This window comes from Stigmatopora nigra, chromosome 4 (genome assembly GCF_051989575.1).
Source record: "Stigmatopora nigra isolate UIUO_SnigA chromosome 4, RoL_Snig_1.1, whole genome shotgun sequence".
NCBI lineage: Eukaryota > Metazoa > Chordata > Actinopteri > Syngnathiformes > Syngnathidae > Stigmatopora > Stigmatopora nigra.
In genome coordinates this window covers 15,362,641-15,381,290 of record NC_135511.1, presented here as the reverse complement: position 1 = coordinate 15,381,290, position 18,650 = coordinate 15,362,641, and the positions used below count along the sequence as shown (strand labels likewise).

At 40.5% G+C, this 18,650-nt stretch overlaps 2 protein-coding genes across 3 annotated transcripts; both read left to right on the top strand.

The window, feature by feature from the left end:
• The first annotated feature begins 188 nt into the window (after nt 1-188).
• On the top strand, nt 189-2,396 carry ctu1 (cytosolic thiouridylase subunit 1 homolog (S. pombe)). The gene is made up of 3 exons (XM_077715082.1): nt 189-357; nt 832-1,332; nt 1,767-2,396. Exons 2-3 carry the CDS (start codon nt 837-839, stop codon nt 2,300-2,302), a joined length of 1,032 nt encoding a protein of 343 aa, XP_077571208.1. The 5' UTR covers nt 189-357; nt 832-836; the 3' UTR covers nt 2,303-2,396.
• Nucleotides 2,397-2,644: 248 nt separating this feature from the next.
• Nucleotides 2,645-18,226, top strand: pxnb (paxillin b). Of its 2 annotated transcripts, XM_077715564.1 has the most exons (11): nt 2,645-2,798; nt 9,573-9,778; nt 10,519-10,601; nt 10,670-10,800; nt 10,873-11,056; nt 11,769-11,883; nt 14,764-14,922; nt 15,392-15,565; nt 15,637-15,718; nt 16,302-16,450; nt 16,536-18,226. In XM_077715564.1, the coding sequence occupies exons 1-11, from the start codon at nt 2,786-2,788 to the stop codon at nt 16,800-16,802; spliced, it is 1,563 nt and encodes a 520-aa protein (XP_077571690.1). In that variant the 5' UTR covers nt 2,645-2,785; the 3' UTR covers nt 16,803-18,226. The 2 variants fall into 2 exon arrangements, with proteins under 2 accessions (XP_077571690.1, XP_077571689.1); XM_077715563.1 differs by lacking the exons at nt 14,764-14,922; nt 15,392-15,565; nt 15,637-15,718; nt 16,302-16,450; nt 16,536-18,226 and adding an exon at nt 11,969-13,232.
• Nucleotides 18,227-18,650: the final 424 nt, after the last annotated feature.

The window sequence follows — 18,650 nt, the reverse complement described above, 5'->3', positions numbered from 1 at the left end:
CTACAACTTTACTACAATAGCATACTTCAAATTTCTGGGCTGTGCTTTATCTTTTAACTTGTTCCGTTTAAAAAGTGTAAGAGTAAAACAGCAGAAGTTGTACAGAGCAAGAATAGGTGCCCTTTTAATGTTTTGGTGGTTGCATTGTTTCTGACAATAGGGGCGCTGTTGCGAGTTAAAGCCCCTTCCTGACCGTCATTGAACAGAGAAAAAGAGCTTAGCAACGCAGACAACATGATAGTCATAAGTACCCCACTTTTATTTACTACTACTATTTAGTTCAGCAACAGAATACAATTTTTGTATTTTTTTATTTTCATCTTGAACTTCCTTGTCAATACTGACGTCGTTTTAACGGTACGTAACACTTTCTACAGCAAATGAATGCAGTACCCAACCATTGGCTTTATCGTAGTACTAGCTAGCTGCTGCTAGCTAACCACACGCTACTGCTAAGAATTGTGGTAAATTTAATTTACTTTGTGCACTCGTTGCATGACTTAATATTTTATAACCAACCTTTCCTCGAGCATTTACGCAATTTTTCTCATTTGTTAAGTATTATTCTATCACTTTCCTGCCATGATTCTCTCAGGCAGGGTGTTGTTTTCTTCCATATATAGGTACTTTATTTTGGACAGGGCCCTAAAATTAGAAGTCTGATGATCCGGGTGATAATTTAACTAGCTGTCATTTTCCAAGAACGCACCTCATAAATTTAACAATTTAAAATAGAATTGGATAAAATGTGTCAAGTGCATGAATAAGAACTGTGCATTTTTCATGATCTTTATTGCAAACAACCTGATCTGTGTATATTGCTCCCAACAGTAAAGATGCCCGTCCAGTGCAGCAGCTGTACAGAAAAGCGTGCCGTGCTCAAACGCCCCAAAACGGGTCACTCCTTGTGTAAGGAGTGCTTCTTTTGGGCCTTTGAGGAAGAAGTGCATCAAACCATTGTTGCGGCAAAATTATTCAAATCCGGCGAGTCGGTGGGGATCGCTGCGTCCGGCGGAAAAGACTCCACAGTTCTCGCTCACGTTATGAAGCTCCTGAACGAGAGGTACTCGTATGGCTTGAATCTCATGCTCCTCTCCGTGGACGAGGGCATAACGGGTTATAGAGATGACTCTTTGGAGACGGTGAAGAGAAACCAGCAACAGTATGAGTTGCCGTTGAAGATCGTGTCGTATGAGGAGCTGTACGGCTGGACCATGGATGCCATTGTCAAGCAAGTGGGCATGAAAAATAACTGCACATTCTGTGGCGTGTTTAGACGACAGGCACTGGACAGAGGAGCCATTTTGCTTAAAGTGGACAAGATTTGTACAGGTAACATCAAGTGGTGAAAAATTCGGGTCTTTGGAGATCTTTTGGAAAAATTCAGGCCTAGCTCTACTTACAAAACTCTCCATACGAAATAATGTGTACTTTATTTTACAATTGGCTTGATTGATTTGCTCTTCCATTGGCTATTTTGATCATGGGTTTTACATCTAAAATTCGTCTACTTACGAAAAATTCAAGTTACAAGTAGAGGTACTGTAGCACTATATTGTACTATAAAGTAACGATTTTCCTTCATAAGACGTAGTCGTGAAAAGTTGAATCCAACTATACTTGAAGTAAATGTTTTCTTTCATATACCGTATTTTCTGCACTATAATGCGCACCCAAAAGATATTATATATTGCGCTGGACCTGTATAAAAGAGTACACTGATATACTGCTATGATGTCACAAAAGAGTTGTATGTTTTTGCACAGGTCACAATGCTGACGACATTGCCGAAACGGTGCTGATGAACATCTTGCGAGGGGATATCGCCCGCCTACGGCGTTGCACCGCCATCTCCACCAACTCCGAGGGCGACGGCGTGGTGCCGCGGTGCAAGCCTCTCAAATACGCCTACGAAAAAGAGATCGTCCTCTACGCCTACTTCAAAAAATTGGACTACTTCACCACCGAGTGCATCTACTCCCCCAACGCTTATCGCGGCCACGCGCGGACATTTTTAAAAGATCTGGAGAGTATACGTCCCAGTACTATCATCGATATCATCCATTCTGGGGAGAATCTTTCCATACGGGAGGACGTGAAGATGCCGGTGCAGGGTACGTGTAGCAAATGTGGGTATATCTCTAGTCAGATATTGTGCAAGTCTTGCGTGCTACTGGAGGGGCTTAACAGGGGTCTACCAAGGCTGGGGATCGGAAAACATCATCGTCTACACCAGAAAATTGCCAACAATGAGCCACTAACTGAAAAGGAGGAGAGGAAATTGAAAGGGGTTGACTTTTGAAAAATAGAAGCAAATTAGATAAGTTTTAATAGGAAAATTCATTATGAACTTGATGTATTCAGTTGCATAGATCTACATTCTATGTTGCCCTTCATTAGTCATAATTAGTCATTATTGTGCACTGGTACTTGTAGTTATTTTTAAATTCATTTAATTAATTCAATTATGGAATTATATTAGGGAAAATTGACCTGGTATGTTGCAGCAAAGTAATAAATTATTTCAAATAAATGTTTTTTGTCGTCTATACCAGTTATGAGCACATGTCATGCCACTTTTCTACCACGAGAGGACGCACCAAGCAGAGCCCTCCCATTAACGTAGCGTGCTTGTGCGCGCTCCTGCGAACTACACGCGTGCTGCGCGCTCACGTTGACGACCCTGACCAACTTCCAGGAGGAGAAACAGTGGCGAAAGTGTGGAAAGTTGAAAAGCAAAGGACGGACTCGTCTCAGGTTTTTTATTTTGAAGCAGGCAATCATCATGGACGACCTAGGTGAGTTGTGATGTTGCATTTGTTGTAAAAAGAAAAAGCAAAGTCGCCGAGAAAGCAGGGCGACGGAGTCAACGTGACGAGAAAAAAAAACGCATTCCTGGGGAGCAGCTAACCCGGCATTGAACTGTTACTTTCGGAAATTTGAAGCGAGCTTTCCATAGTTAACCTTTTAATATTGATGCTTTTAATATTGATGCCTTTCCGACTTAATTTTTGTTCTTGTAGATGTTGGCGAGACAACTGGCCTGTTTGTTGTACTCATGGCTTCATAAGAACAAAAAACAGTAAATCGACGTTATTCTCCTTTTTTTTGAGAAATTTAACTAATTAAATCGTATATTTTTTCAGTCACCCCATTGTGTTATCTTTACGCTTTTGCATTTTCGCATTAAAGTATTCCTTTGAAACACTGTGATTACGCAGCACTGACATTCCAAACATACCCAGATTTAACCAAACTAGTTATTTTTCAACTAGATTTGAATTATAGATGATTGAAAATACTATAAAGTAGATGTCAGACCAAACTAGCTGCACGTGTATTTTGTAGCCGTACCGCTATATAGCATATCATTACTGTACTAATGTTTTATTTCCCAGAAAATGGTGCTTTCAAGGAAATCTGTTTTTTTAAATGCAGGTGTATTTGAACGCATCGTTCTTCCGTCCATGCATAAAATTAACCTGTTATAATCCACTAAAACCACATTGTTTGTGTTTAAATGTTTGGAAATGATGTGTGGAAGTGGGATTATGAGCATGATTTGGTCAAAAGTTGTGGTATACCACCGTTTAGTGACATTTATAAGCATTCAAAACCTTTTGAGGAAGATCAATGAGTCCATGGTTGTGTATTTAAGTAAAACACACACACTTTGGTCTCATTTAGGACGAGACCACATTGAAAAGCTGTCAAATAGTGTTGTAATGACTTAAGTCGTGAGTCATTCTTTTGTTTTGCCTTGTTATGCGAAGAGCTCCAGGATACGTTTTGGAATCATGGCCAGTGAAAGGGCCGATTGTTGGTTTAAAAAAGAGCTGCCTTTCAGTCTCGTTGAAGAAGGCCGACTTTGAAGGCGGGGGCGAGGCTCCAGAAGAATGCCAAACATCACTCCAAGGCCAAATACTCTCTGGGTCGTGACCCGTGTCTACTCTCGCTTCCACAGATGATCCATGTTCTCAAACACGTGCCCCCTGGTAATTACAAAATCTGCGGAAGGGTTGCTTTCAGGTCCGTTGGGGTTATGAACGTCATGGCTTTCAAACCTCGTCACCCTTCGTTTCTTTTAGTGGCGCACTCGAGACATGCAAAGACAAACAGTGTCAAGTATTTATTTCACATCTTGTAAAGTACCCTTGTCAACAAATACTTCTCCATGGTGGACCTGTTTGGAAACATGACCGCTTTCCCTAGGAAGGCAATTCCCTCAGTGATTTAGTGCTACAATAATTAGCCAGAGCTTTTCTCTGATCCGTACTGGGGGGGTCCGGATCAGGCTGATTGAAGACGGCAATTGCTTCCCAGTTGGCGCAGAATGTGTCCTATACCCTTTAATAAGATGGCCGTTATCCCCCATATCAACCCCAAAGTTTGAGAATTTTGCATTGTTTTTGTTTGTTTTTAAAAAAGCTTCATCCGAAAAGCTAGTAATTCCAAACAAAATGGCTGACAGAATCCATCTAGCCGAGGAGTGGGCAAACTTTTGGGCCCGGGAGCCATATTGACTTTAAAAATTTGACAGATGGGTCAGCACAAGATACGATACATATAAAAAAGTGCATCCGTTAACAGTACATATGAAACATAAACATGAAAAAAGGACTAAAGTAGTAACATACTCATCATTCAAGTCAAAAGTATAAAGTACAAAAAAATCTTGGAAAAACAAAACAAAATTAAAAAAAAATATTTGGACAACGTCGGAAGGCCGGATTAAAACGCCTAACGGGCCGGATGCGGCCCGCGGGCCGTAGTTTGCCTATCAATGTCTGATTTAGCCATAAGATTTCAGATCAGATCTTGTTGAGTGCTCGCAGTCGGGGTTCTCTTAAATGTTGCAAAGTGACATTGTGGTTTCTGCGACGAAGTTAGCGTAACCTGACTAGCTATCAACACCTTCCGATGGCCACGCGCCATCCAAGCCACGAAAATGGAAACTCCTGGTTGTAAATCACTAATGGTTCCCCAATTCCCGCCCATCCTGTTCTGGAACTGGGGAAGGGAGAGTAGCATGGTAGGCAATGGACCTTGCCCTACATCCTGAGGAAACAGGAGGTAGAAAAAATAACAATAACGTCAGTTACGCTATTCAAAGATGACAGTTTTGGTTTAATATTTTTTAGATGAAAAGTTTTTTCATGATTTACTTTCCCAGGCCACACAAAATGATGCGGCGGGCCAGATTTGGCCCCCGGGCCACCACTTTGACACATGAGCTGTGTAGAGTGTCCAATGTCTACCATTCTAATCCAGTTTAAACTCTTCTTCTGACCCACTTTCTGACTAATTCTGTTCCAAAAGTTGTGCTCGTGACACCATTCATTGTTTTGAATCTGTTTTGAGTTTTGATCATTTATTTTGCATACTTTTTGCCACGATTCTATCAGTAATGAAGTGTTTCAAAACTCATGACAGTGGCACTTTAATACTTATTTCACAGAAACATTCATTAAGGTCATTTACTGCCACGTAAAATGTATTAAATCCAGACTTTGTTCACTTTTAATACATATTATTTTAGAATGTAGGAAGGTTGTGTCCCCATCTTAATCCTGATGACATAATTTTCAAGAATGATTTCATCAGCATATTTAAGACTTTTGGGTTAGGAATGTATGAAGTAATTTCACTATAAACCTTGTGGTTAAATAGACTGGAATGTAAGTACAGTTGGAATTGCATTAAACACCCAATCATAAGTGGATTATTGGGAATACGTCAAATCATGATAATATCCCAACTTTTTCACCCAAGGCCATGCAATGGTTACATCTTGGAGTATTTGGGATCGTTTCTTGGCTCCATGGTGGTTTGGGAGGAATGAATACCAAGGTTTTAAATCACTACAGTTAAAGTAACAACAACAAAAATGCTGTTTCAGCATTTTGGCTAAGGCTAGCTAATGAAAGTTTTATGCTCCGTTTCTAAGCAGAAACAAGTAACTAAAGTACTGAATGAAGGAGAATGTTTTTTTGTAAGGCTTTGTGTATAAAAGCAATGCAGACTTCACTTTTTTTGGTGATAATTGTAGTCATGTTTTGATCCGATTGCGTGTTTTTAGAAGATTAAAATCGGGAAACTGTAAGCTAACAGTTATATTGCCTAGTTTCATAATAAGAAATGCACTTGAATGAATGTAAAGTGAATATGGAATACCATTTTTTGTGTTGTTTTTCTGCGTTTTGGTAAAAAAATTTGAGTGAAGTTCACCGTTTTATGCCCAAAAAGTATTTAAAAAGCAATTTGCTATCTCCCTTGTTTTGGAATTTAAAGAATTGCACTAGATAGCTTGTAATTATGGACATTCTTATCATTGTTTTCATTTTTTGTCGGATTTGAGTCATCTTTCATTTTGGTTTCCCCCTCATTTTTTTCTGCCAAGACAGGTGGGGGTGTTAAATGACCGGATAGGGCTAATTATACACAGCCTTCATGCCCCATGGCTTTCTTTCGGCACATTGGGCAAAGAATGTGTGGAATGCCGCATCGGCCTTTACATCTATCCGATAAAAGCTCCGAGACGGAGCCTCGTTTCAGTCAACCACAAGAAGGGACAAGTCCTACGACCGCAAGAATTCGTAGTGTACCCACAGAATTGCCACTTGGGTTAGCCCAGGGGTGGGCAAAGTTTTTGGCCCGGGGGGGCTACATTGACTTTAAAAATTTGACAGATGGGCCGGGTCAGTACAAGATAGGATACATATAAAAAAGTGCATCCGTTAACAGTACATATGAAACATAAACAGAAAAAAGGACTAAAGTATTGACATACTCATCATTAAAGTATAAAGTACAAAGTCAAGTCAAAAGGATTGTATTAAGAAATATTAAAATGTCATTTAAAAAAAGATAGAGGGGCTGTAAAACATAAAAAAACAAATAAAAGTGGAGAGAGCTACTGCCACATGCTTCTGCCTGACGGCGCCATCTTGGGGAAAAATAATAATAATCATAATAATAATAATTAAAAAAAAACATTATTTGGACAACGTCGGCGGGCCGGATTAAAAGGCCTCACGGGCCAGATGTGGCCCGCGGGCCGTAGTTTGCCCATCTCTGGGTTAGCCCAATGAAAGACAGACGTCATATTTGATTGGGTCTGGAGTCGCCCTTTATTTGACGGATGGGTTCCAGGGAGACGATTGACGGCGTGAAACTCTGAATGACTTGTTTTCTTCGGAGACTGCACAATGAGAACTATTGAGGCTGGTTACTGTTAGAGCAGAATTGGACTTTGTCCTCTGGCTTCAAGCGACTGTTTGGAATGGAAAAGATTAGCCTGTCGCTTGGCTGCCGCCGGCGGCGCAATGCAACCCTGACTGCTTCTGACGTTTTGTTAAAGCACCCTCGGTGACATGGGCAAACTCTCAGTCGTTCTCACGCCACACTCAAATCAGGAAATGGTTTGGCGGCGAGATTTTCATCTGACATTCCATGATTTAGAGCAAGACTCGGGTTGGTTCGCGGGCCGCGTTAATGTCAACTCGATTTCACATGGACCGGACCATTTTAGATATAATATTTCATTTTTTTTTAATGAATTGATTAAAATAACTTTATTAAAAGCCCAGAATATTCTGTTTTCTAAAACAATGTTTATTTTTGTTTTTTAAATATATTTTTAGATTTAAAAAAAAATATTTTTGAACTGAAAACAGAAAAAAATGATTAAAAAATGACAATTATTAATTTAAAAGGGGGAAAATCAGAAAATTTAATATAAATCAATACTCTTCATTTTAATTTGATCCTAAAACAGAAAGTCAGCACTCATGATTTACTTTCTTGGGCCACAAAAAAATAATCTGGCGGGCCAGATTTGGCCCATGGGCCGCCACTTTGACACCAATGCTGTAAGCATTAATTAAGCCTGTTAATTCTGTAATAGTTTGACAGAACAATCAAAATTCAGTTACTATGTCATTCAACTGTTTTTTAAATCTAAAAATTCAAAATTTTATATAGAATTCCTGCTCTATTTATTGGGACATTGTCATTCTTATTTAAAGGTTATTTTGCTGAATCCACTTAGGCGCCATCTTGAAAAACCTCAATCCGGCCATAGAGTTTTCTTCCTAGTCTAAAGACTTTAATAGGAACAAGTTAGACAGAATAATGATGTGTTGACACCGATTTTATTTTCGATTTGCACTGAGCAACTTTAATGTAAGTATGAGACGGTCAAAGCCAACCAAACAAACACTGCAATGTTTCTTTCCTGGAGGCTTTGTCTTTTAAGTGACAGACACCGTCAGTGAGACCTTCCTTGTTCAGCATGTCAACGCCAGGTGCAGATTATTTTGAGAAGGCCGTGATGTTTCAGATCATTTGCAGAGACATGAGCTAGTCGCCCCTAGGCTTAGTGCTTTAAATAGGCAGGAGCTCCCATGTGCTTTATGCTAAACCGGCCTCAATTCAACACCTAACCTTTGGACACTAGGCCAACATTCACAATGTGGATTAGTCCAACATGTGTTTACTTGTTTGAAATTATTATTTTTTTAGTCAATACTTTTCGTAGAGAATAATTGTATTGTGCACGGGTGTCAAAGTGGTGGCCCGGGGGCCAAATCTGGCCCACAGTATGATTTTGTGCGGCCCGGGAAAGTCAATCATGAGTGCTGACTTTCTGTTTTAGGATCAAATTAAAATGAAGAGTATAGATGTATATTATATTTTCTGATTTTTTTCCCTTTTAAATCAATAATTGTCATTTTTTAAATCATTTTTTCAGTTTTAGTTCAAAAATAATTTTGTAAAATCTAAAAATATATTTTAAATAAAAGCTTTAATAAACATTGTTTTAGATCTATAAAACTGAATATTCAAGGCTTTTAATCCAGTTCTTTTAATCTATTTTTAAAAAAAACAATCAAAATAGTCATCCGTTTCAAATACAAAATTGCAATTGGGTTCGCTTCAGTTCTATAGGATCGTAAAAAAAATGTTTTTTGATTGATGTATATTATATTTCCTGTTTTTTTCCCCCTTTTAAAACAATAATTGCAATTTTTTGATCCATTTTTCTGTGTTTTTAGTTCAAAAATCATTTTGGAAAATCTAAAAAAAATATATAAAAAAATGGACTGTAGTTTAAGTGTTGTATCATACATTTATTTTTACAGTAAACGTCTTCCATTTTTTTAAAAGAATCCAAAATGCCCAAAGTATGTTATATGATGTAAGAGTCTATTTTATCCTATGATTCCATTTGCCACCACATAGAGGGGGTGGCGCACTTCCTGCCCTGAACAGTGTTGAACAACACCTCGGAACAATCCCATTGGTTCTGATCCACACATTCCTCCGAGTCAACGAGCTTGGATTTATTGTGAAGGGCTGGCAGACAAAATAGGTTGCGTTGTTGTGATGTCACTATGGCGGCAGTACAAGTGCTGAATAGCATTTTGATGACGGCTTAAAACCAGCCAGACGGTGCTGTTGTCTTTTTACAGCCTGACAAATGTCCGACTGTTCATCTAGTTGTCAATTCACACCATTTCTGTCCTTTACTTTTGCTTCTTTGATGGGAAATTGGACTTTTTATTTTTCAGACGCATTACTGGCTGACCTGGAATCAACGACATCCCATATTTCTAAGAGACCCGTGTTTTTGCAAGAAGAGACCCCCTACTCCATCCCTACCGGTGGTGGGAATACTTACCAGGATCTAGCGGTTCCACCACCGGTTCCTCCTCCGCCTTCAAGTGAGGCTTTGAATGGTTCAGCGCAAGAACATTCTGATGGCTCGCCTCAGCAGGTACTAGTCACTCTCCTACCTTTAACTTACTTGTACTACCATTTTAGATATAATATTTAGATCTTTTTTTTTACAAATGGATTAAAAGAACTGGATTAAAAACCCTGAATATTTAGTTTTTTATAGATCTCAAACAATGTTTATTTTAGCTTTTTTGAAATATATTTTTAGATTTTACAAAATGATTTTTGAACTAAAAACACAGAAAAAATGGTTAAAAATGACAATTATTGATTTAAAAGGGGGAAAATCAGGAAATTTAATATACATCTATACTCTTCATTTTAATTTGATCCTAAAACAGAAAGTCGGCACTCATGATTTACTTTCCCGGGCCACACAAAATGATGCGAAGGGCCAGATTTGGCCCCCGGGCCACCACTTTGACACCCTTGGACGAAATACTACTTCTTATCGTAAATACTACTTCTTTTTGTGAGAACATTTGTGTGCATCATTTTTGGAATATTTTGAAGGGAATACAAAAGCAAACAACCCTTGATAGGTTGCATCTGAAAGTCAGGTTGGAGGCGGGGCCAATAGAGCCAAACTGGGAGAAGAAAAGTATCAAAATTCGAAACAAAATTAGAATTAAATTTAGTGTTAGGTTAGATTAAACTTATTTTTGAGTATGTCTGCATCAGTTCATTTAAATTTGTTTCTGTTATGTTACGAGTGCGTTGCAATGCAAAAAATTATAAACTATTTTGTGCAAATAAGTCATTTTGGCATCATTGCAGTCTTTAGGTTCTGGCCAGAAGAGCTCATGGTCAAGGGACTGTAGCAGTTCTCCTACTCATTTCGAAGAGGACCACGTCTACAGGTTAGCATGTAGCCTTTTTAGCATCTTCGTTATTGATCTTCCATGTTAACTCCCAATTTCTCCATCAGCTTTCCCAACAAAGTAAAATCCTCCGACTCAGCCATGTCCACCGTCCTGGGCAGCAACCTGTCAGAACTTGACAGACTGCTTTTAGAGCTGAATGCTGTTCAACAGAGCTCCCCTTCATTCGCCACTACAGGTACTTTTTCAGGTCTTGGTCTTCACCCACCGGTTTTCTTGGTGCTAAACGGGCCGAGTAATGTTTCCGCAGAGGAGAGAGCTCCACCATTGCCGTCCACCGGCGTCACTCATTATGAAAATGGCAATGCCCCTGATATTAGAGTGAGTCCACCCCCTCAAGAGGAGCCCAATGGGAATGGAATGAGGCAAGATGAAAACCGGCCCAATGTGGAGAGTCTTCTGGATGACCTGGAGGGTTCGGTACCTTCAACCAGGTGAGATTGAGATTAACAACATTTTAATGCTAAATTTTAAGATTATTTGGATGTGCGGCAAATAGATCCCTGCTTGATTGACCCAAGTTAGGGCATGGTGTCAAAGTGGCGGCCCGGGGGCCAAATCTGGCCCGCCGCATCATTTTTTGCGGCCCGGGGAATGTAAATCATGAGTGCCAACTTTCTGTTTTAGGACCAAATTAAAATGAAGATTATAAATATATATTATATTTCCTTATTTTCCCCCTTTTAAATCAATAATTGTCATTTTTTAATCATTTTTTTCTTTTGTTTTTTGTTCAAAAAGCATTTTGTAAAATCTAAAAATAAATATATAAATATTTTCCATTTTCCACTTTAATATGCCACATAATTTTAAAACATATTTTGTTTCCTTTTTAAATAAAAAAAACATGATTAAAAGAAATGTTCCCTTACAAAGAAAGAAAAACTTAAATAAACATTGCTTTAGAACTATAAAAACTGACTATTTAGGGATTTTGATCCAGTTCTTTTAATCCAATTTACAAAAAAAACAATCTAAATATTATATCTAAAATATTCTGGCCCACATGAAATCAATTAGATGTTAAAGTGGCCCGAGAACCAACCCGACTCTGACACCCTTGATCTAGGACAACAGCTACAGCTACTTTGAGTCAGATCAACATGTCCAAGTTTAACTCTAAGACTGATGTCTTATATTTTCTAGCCCCTCCCCCCGACACAGTGATTTAGACAGCCCATCTCAGCAACAAACACGGATTTCCGCTTCATGTGCTACAAGAGAATTAGATGAACTGATGGCCTCTTTGTCTGACTTTAAGGTAGAGACACAAAAGTATGGCTGAAAGTCATCCCCTATCCTTTCCACTCCCGCATTTCATCTTACTTTCCTCTCTGTATTTCTAGCCCAGCTCTCCTTCCACTTCTACCTTCGCCCCTACGTCAGCTTCTCCTTCCCTCGATCTATCCACCTGTACTTCTCCTACGCTCTCTTTCCCCACCGGTCTAGAACTTCACATAGACGAGGACTCCGTCAACCGAGGCTTGTCCACAAACCGCCTGGATCGCCTTGTAGGCCACAGTCCCATTTCCACCCTCTCGGCGGGTAGCGATCTGGACCGTGTCCCCGATGAGTTTTCCTCTGGTCCGCAATGTCCCCAACATTCCCTACTCGTCCTTGATGCCTCTGCCAGGAACACCCTACAAAGAAGCAGTTCAAGTCCATCATCTACTCCTTCAATGGCTTCGGTAAACACGGTGTTGGACCACAAAAGCTCCAAATCACCAAGCCCAGCCGTGGACCATGGTTCAACCCAAGAAGCTGCTTGTTCACCTGACAATCTGACCAATGGCGTCTTCTCAGATCAGAGCACGAATCTAACTGCCTCCGTCAACCCTAAAACTCAATCACCGCTACCTTTACCTTCCTCAATGTCTCCAAACCTCACTATTAACTCCTTCCAAACCTCCTCACCATCCCCTCTGGTCAACATTCCTTCACCTGGAACCTTCCCAAGCTCAATTCCCAGTGGTCATCCGTCACCGCAAACTACTCGGAGTACTCCACTACTTCTAGAACAACAATCCCTGGATGAAGCACTTGATAAACTCCTCGAGATGAGTTTTTCTCAGAATAACTCGGTCCAGGACAAAGATCTACACCTACCCACGGAGGCGTTTAGTCTCGGAAGTGGACCACCAGAACTGCAAGAGGAATTGATTCTACCAATGGACAGGAAGAGTGTACAACCAGACATGTTTACTTGCACCACCAACACCACCACGGATGAATCGGTGGACGGGTGTACAGACACAAACGGAGATCTGGAATGGGCTGACGAGGATCTGTCCTTGTCCTTCCACGACGGAGCCGACGGGACCATGACCCCTTACACCGAGAGGTTGTACACCGACGGTAGCGTGACTCCGATGACCGAAGCTAGCTGGATGGACGAGTCTGTGACGCCGTCGACTTGCCCCGGGTCGCCGGATGTGGCTCTGGATTTGCCTTTGTTGCAGACGCCCACTATGGACAGGATGTCCGCCTCGGGACACGTAGGCTTTTCGCTCGGCCAATGCGGGTTGAGCACGTGTTTTGTCCACGTATTGTGTGCTTTTTGGAATGATACATTGCTAAGCGGCTAATGCTAATGTCGTCAGTGTTGCTCTTAACTCATTGAGTAACAGGTATAGAAAGGGAATGATCTGGAATTGCCAGTACCTGGACGTTTGGTCCCTGGATGTTTGGTCAAACGGACATTTGGTCGAACGGACATTTGGTCGAAGGGACGTTTGGTCGAACGGACGTTTGGTCGAACGGACGTTTGGTCGAACGGACGTTTGGTCGAACGGACGTTTGGTCGAGCGGACGTTTGGCCGAGCGGACGTTTGGCCGAAAGGACGTTTGGCCGAAAGGACGTTTGGCCGAAAGGACGTTTGGCCGAAAGGACGTTTGGTCGAAAGGACGTTTGGTCGAACGGACGTATAGTCACGGGAATTGCCTGTCTTGGGCCGCAAATGACTATTTTTAATTAAAAAAAAATTATCTAGTAAGAGTGTTATGCCTTGCGGTGTAAAAACTAACCAATCGGAAAGTTGTCTTTGACTTAAACAAATGGTATCCGTGAATTAACATGGATTGCTTTGCTGTTTTACTCACATGTTAGCCAGATAGCCTAACTGTTTGGTTTCTTGGAGGGTTTGAGGAGAATGCAAGAGTTTTGCCATGACATGGAAGTGTTTGTTTTTCGAACCTCTCACCTGACTCACCTTGCCCGGAGTGCTGTGGCGAATTCATCAACAAATTGAGTTCAGTCCATCTCAACGTTGAGCCACTGCTCGCCATTCCTCTCCAGATCAAATCGGTGATCAAGCGCACTAAGGAGATCCCCAACGTTCACCCCATGTATCGAGACGGTCTCCTGCGCAGAAAAATGGGCCCTGTCATCGTCAACAAGAACTCTTCACAGGACCGCCTCATTGAGGAGCTTCAGGGCAAGCTCGGAATCGGACGCTCGGAGCGCCGTCGCAAACAGACGGACGATTGGCAGGCCGACGTCACCTCCAAATCCCCACGCTTCCGCCCCGATGGTGCGGCAGGCGAGGCGGACAAGGTTGTTCTCCACAGAAACCACCCCTCCTTCCATCTTGGTTCTTTTTGCATTCTGTCTTTGTCTCTTCCACTTTAGATCATAAGCACCACCATGTCCCCATCTTCCGCCAGAAGGGTCCTCCCACCCCAGTCACCAACCACCCCTCGCCGTCCTCCCGTCCTAGAAGAAACCAAGCCGATGCTCCCTATTGCTCCTTTACCTCCGCCCCCTTTACCTCCCTGTCCCCCACCTCCTCGCGGCCCAGACCAGATCACGGCTCTGCACATAACAGCTACAGCACCACCTCCACCACCACCGCCACCACCTCCACCACCACCCATCCAGGAACCATCTTCTCCCAAACTAGAGCGCCCCCTATCTTTCGATAAAACACAATCACTACCAGTGGAATGCGTCCTACCACTTCCACCCAAAGTTCTGGTCTCAGTAGGCTGCCAAACTGACTATGACCCAGTCTTCTTCTCAGTCCAGGCATGACTCCTCCCCTTTTTCCCCGTCTTTGCTACTTTTCAAACACTTGGAGTTAGCATGCTAGGCTACAAGGGGTATTTTTCAAGCATTTTCTTTCCTTGTAACTGTCTTTTTTAGATGACTCAAGGGAAAGTGGGGGCTCCCGGTGGTCCGCAGACGCAGGTCAACAAGTTGGACAACATGCTTGGGAGTCTCCAATCGGATCTCAACAAACTGGGTGTCCAGACGGTGGCTAAAGGAGTTTGTGGGGCCTGTTACAAGCCGATTGTTGGACAGGTGAGTTATTTTTAAGAACTGGTTAATCAGCGATATAAATGAGGTGATCAATATTTATCAGATTTTTGCATTATCATTGTATTACCAAATCGATTAAAAGAACTGGATCAAAAGTTATTTTTATAGATCTAAAACAATGTTTATTTTAGCTTTTTTTTTTTTTTTTACATATTTTCGGGTTTTACAAAATAATTTTTGACCTACAAACACAAAAAATTGATGAAAAATTGCAATGATTGATTTAAAAGGTTGAAAATCAGGAAATATAATATACATCTATATCTATCATTTTAATTTGATCCTAAAACAGAAACTCGACAATCCTGATTTACTTTCTCGGGCCGCAAAAAATGATGCGGCGGGCCATATTTGGCCCGCGGGCCACCACTTTGACACCTGTGGGCTAAATACAGCACTTTCAAAACAAACCATCCACTAACGATATGAATGTTGACATGTTTTTGACTAGTTGGTGACTGCTATGGGGCGCACGTGGCATCCCGAACACTTTGTATGCACTCACTGTCAAGAAGAAATCGGATCCAGGAACTTTTTTGAGCGAGAAGGACAGCCCTACTGTGAGACGGACTACCATAACCTGTTTTCACCTCGTTGCCATTACTGCAACGGGCCCATCCTAAATGTGGGTAACTGCTTTATTTGAGTGGGAATTTCAATTTTAGCTCAACTTATGGTCTATTCTTGTTTTTACAGCAAGTTGTAACTGCGCTGGATCGAACATGGCACCCTGAACACTTCTTCTGCGCTCAGTGTGGATGCTTTTTTGACCCAGACGGTACTGTTAATTCAATAGACTATAGTAGAGTTACTGTATTTTGCTGTTTAATATACCCGGGTTTATGAAATGATTTTTGCTTTTGTGTGCCATTTAATATACCCCTGCCGTTTAATATATCAAATGTATATTAAATAGGGGCAGGGGTATGTTAAACAGCCAAATACGGTACTAACGCTATTATTTAATGATTTTAATTCGTTTTTTAAAAAACATTTCCTTTTTCTTCTGTTAATTTTGGTTCATTCCTGCATAGGTTATTGCATTATATTGTTATTGAAATACATTTAATATGAAAACTTCATCTTATATCCACCTAAGAAAAACATGTAGTAATTAAGCACCTCAAATTCCACTTCAGAAAAACATGTCGACATTTTCAGTCCCCCAAATTAATCCATCTATACTAGATTTGTATCCTTCACAATTGGACAAAAAACATCTTTATTGCCCTAAAATCCAAACAAAAACAACATTTTAAGCTAGCTACAACACCAGTTTCTACCTTTTTAGATGTTGTTACTTTCTATGACATGTCACTTTTAAAGTTGTCCACCATTTTCCCAACTGTTTTTCTTCGAAGGCTTTCACGAAAAGGACGGCAAAGCGTACTGCCGGAAGGATTACTTCGACATGTTCGCCCCAAAATGCGGCGGCTGTGCCCGAGCCATCGTGGAGAATTACATCTCGGCACTCAACTCGCTTTGGCACCCCGAGTGTTTTGTTTGCAGGGTCTGTCATCAAGCGCCGTTTCTTTAAAAAAAAAAAACTCCAAATCTCGACTTACCTTTTCATCCAATTTTTATGTCTCGGACAGGAATGCTTCACCCCGTTCGTCAACGGCAGTTTCTTCGAGCACGACGGGCAACCTTATTGCGAAGTCCACTATCACGAAAGGCGTGGCTCGTTGTGCTCGGGTTGCCAGAAGCCAATCACGGGTCGCTGCATCACGGCCATGGCTAAGAAGTTCCACCCGGAACACTTTGTTTGCGCTTTCTGCCTTAAGCAACTCAACAAAGGCACCTTTAAAGAACAGAACGGGAAACCGTACTGCCACGGTTGCTTCATCAAGCTCTTCAGCTAAGGAGGCTCGGCACAAAATGGCGTCCCAGGAGGTGAAATTTTTATCAAATTGTATGTATTATGTGGCTTAGTTGGGTTGTCGGAAAGGAGTCCGTAAACCGCCATGTTTGGAGAAATGTGTTCGATACCCGACCTCAGGTTGGTCAAATCTGTGACCGGACGTTTGGTCGCCAGTCTTTTGGTCCCTTATGGTCGCCGGTCAAATGATGGCAGAGAGTTTACTGTTGAAACCAGCTCTCAAAATTATATTCATGAGAGAGAAAGTTTAATATTTTAAGTACTGTTTAATATCTAAGTATTGTTTAATATCTAAGTACTGTTTAATATCTAAATATTGTTTAATATCTAAGTACTGTTGAAACCAGCTCTCAAAATTCTATTCATGAGAGAGTTTAATATCTAAATATCTACTGTTTTCAACAGTACTTGGATATTAAACAGTACTTAGATATTAAACAGTACTTAGATATTAAACAGTACTTAGATATTAAACAGTACTTAGATATTAAACTCTCTCTCTTAGATATTAAACTCTCTCATGAATATCATTTTGAGAGCTGGTTTCAACAGTAAACTCTCTCACCATTTGACCGGCGACCAAAAGACCGGCGACCAAACGTCCGAGCACAGGTCAAATCAAGGTTAAAATAACGGGAACGTTTTGGCGTTTTTTTTGTAATATCTTTTCTTTATGTTATGCTAATTTGATGACTTATCACGTGGTGGTAACAGACTGGAGTTATGATAGGAAAATGTGTTTTTAACATTCTCACTGGTTGAGTCTGTTTTTATTTAGGAATGAAAAAAATGACGCATTTTCAGCCTGTTTTTGGTCATTTTATTCAATCACGTTTACCAGAACGAGACATAAGCGCAAGTGAAATGTTTAATGCGAGGAAGTGAGATATTTTAGTCGATTTGTCTGTGCCAGCAAAAAAAAAAAATACTTATATTCAGAATACTTACAACCGAACATCTTTCTAGAAATGTTCATCTGTGATCATCTTTTGACAGTTCATAATTCCAGTTTAACACGTTGCAAAATCATTCCTTGTTTTCAATCATGAAAATAATCAGTGATTTCTTTCAAAACTTTTGTCATACCATTTTTACGCTATTGCTCGACTACAGCTTTTTGAGTGTGGATTTTCTTAACGCAATGAAATATGAAGCTAAAGGTTGAATAACCACTCCCTACAAAAATGGTGATTTCATAGTGGGACATTGATGCTAGGCTAAGTGTTCGTCAGCGTCTTTTTTTGTCAATAAATGACAGTTTGCGGCATTTGACGTTTACATGTGATACTCGAAACAGTATCAATTCATAAGACCACCAAGCGGAGTCTTTCTGCAAAAAGAATGGATAAAATATATATATGTATGTAGTATATGTATACATGTGTGCAATATATGTATATATCTATATACATGTGTATGTACTTTATTTGTCTAATAGGAATTCATATGACAAATTCATGTTTCAAAATATTCCACTTGAAGGTACCATAAAGTACTAAGTATGATTTTGGAGTGAAAAGAGACAAGACTACAAATACTACTACCTAATCTTGGAGAGTGGTGGCCCAGTGGCTAAGTCATCAGTCTGCCACTTCTATGGTCCTTTTTGAAGAAAAAATCCTTACTATATGTCAGGTTCATTAATAATTACCTTCGTCCGTAATTATCAATAACTGCAGGAAGACATCTTATTCAATTATTGACATTTAATTAAATAGAAATGGATACAACAGATAAAAAGCTTCCGGAAGGGAGAGTTACAGCAAGCGTCACCGTACGACTTCCGAACGTCTCCTCGAATAGACGTTTTCGTCCCATTCTTATGGTCACA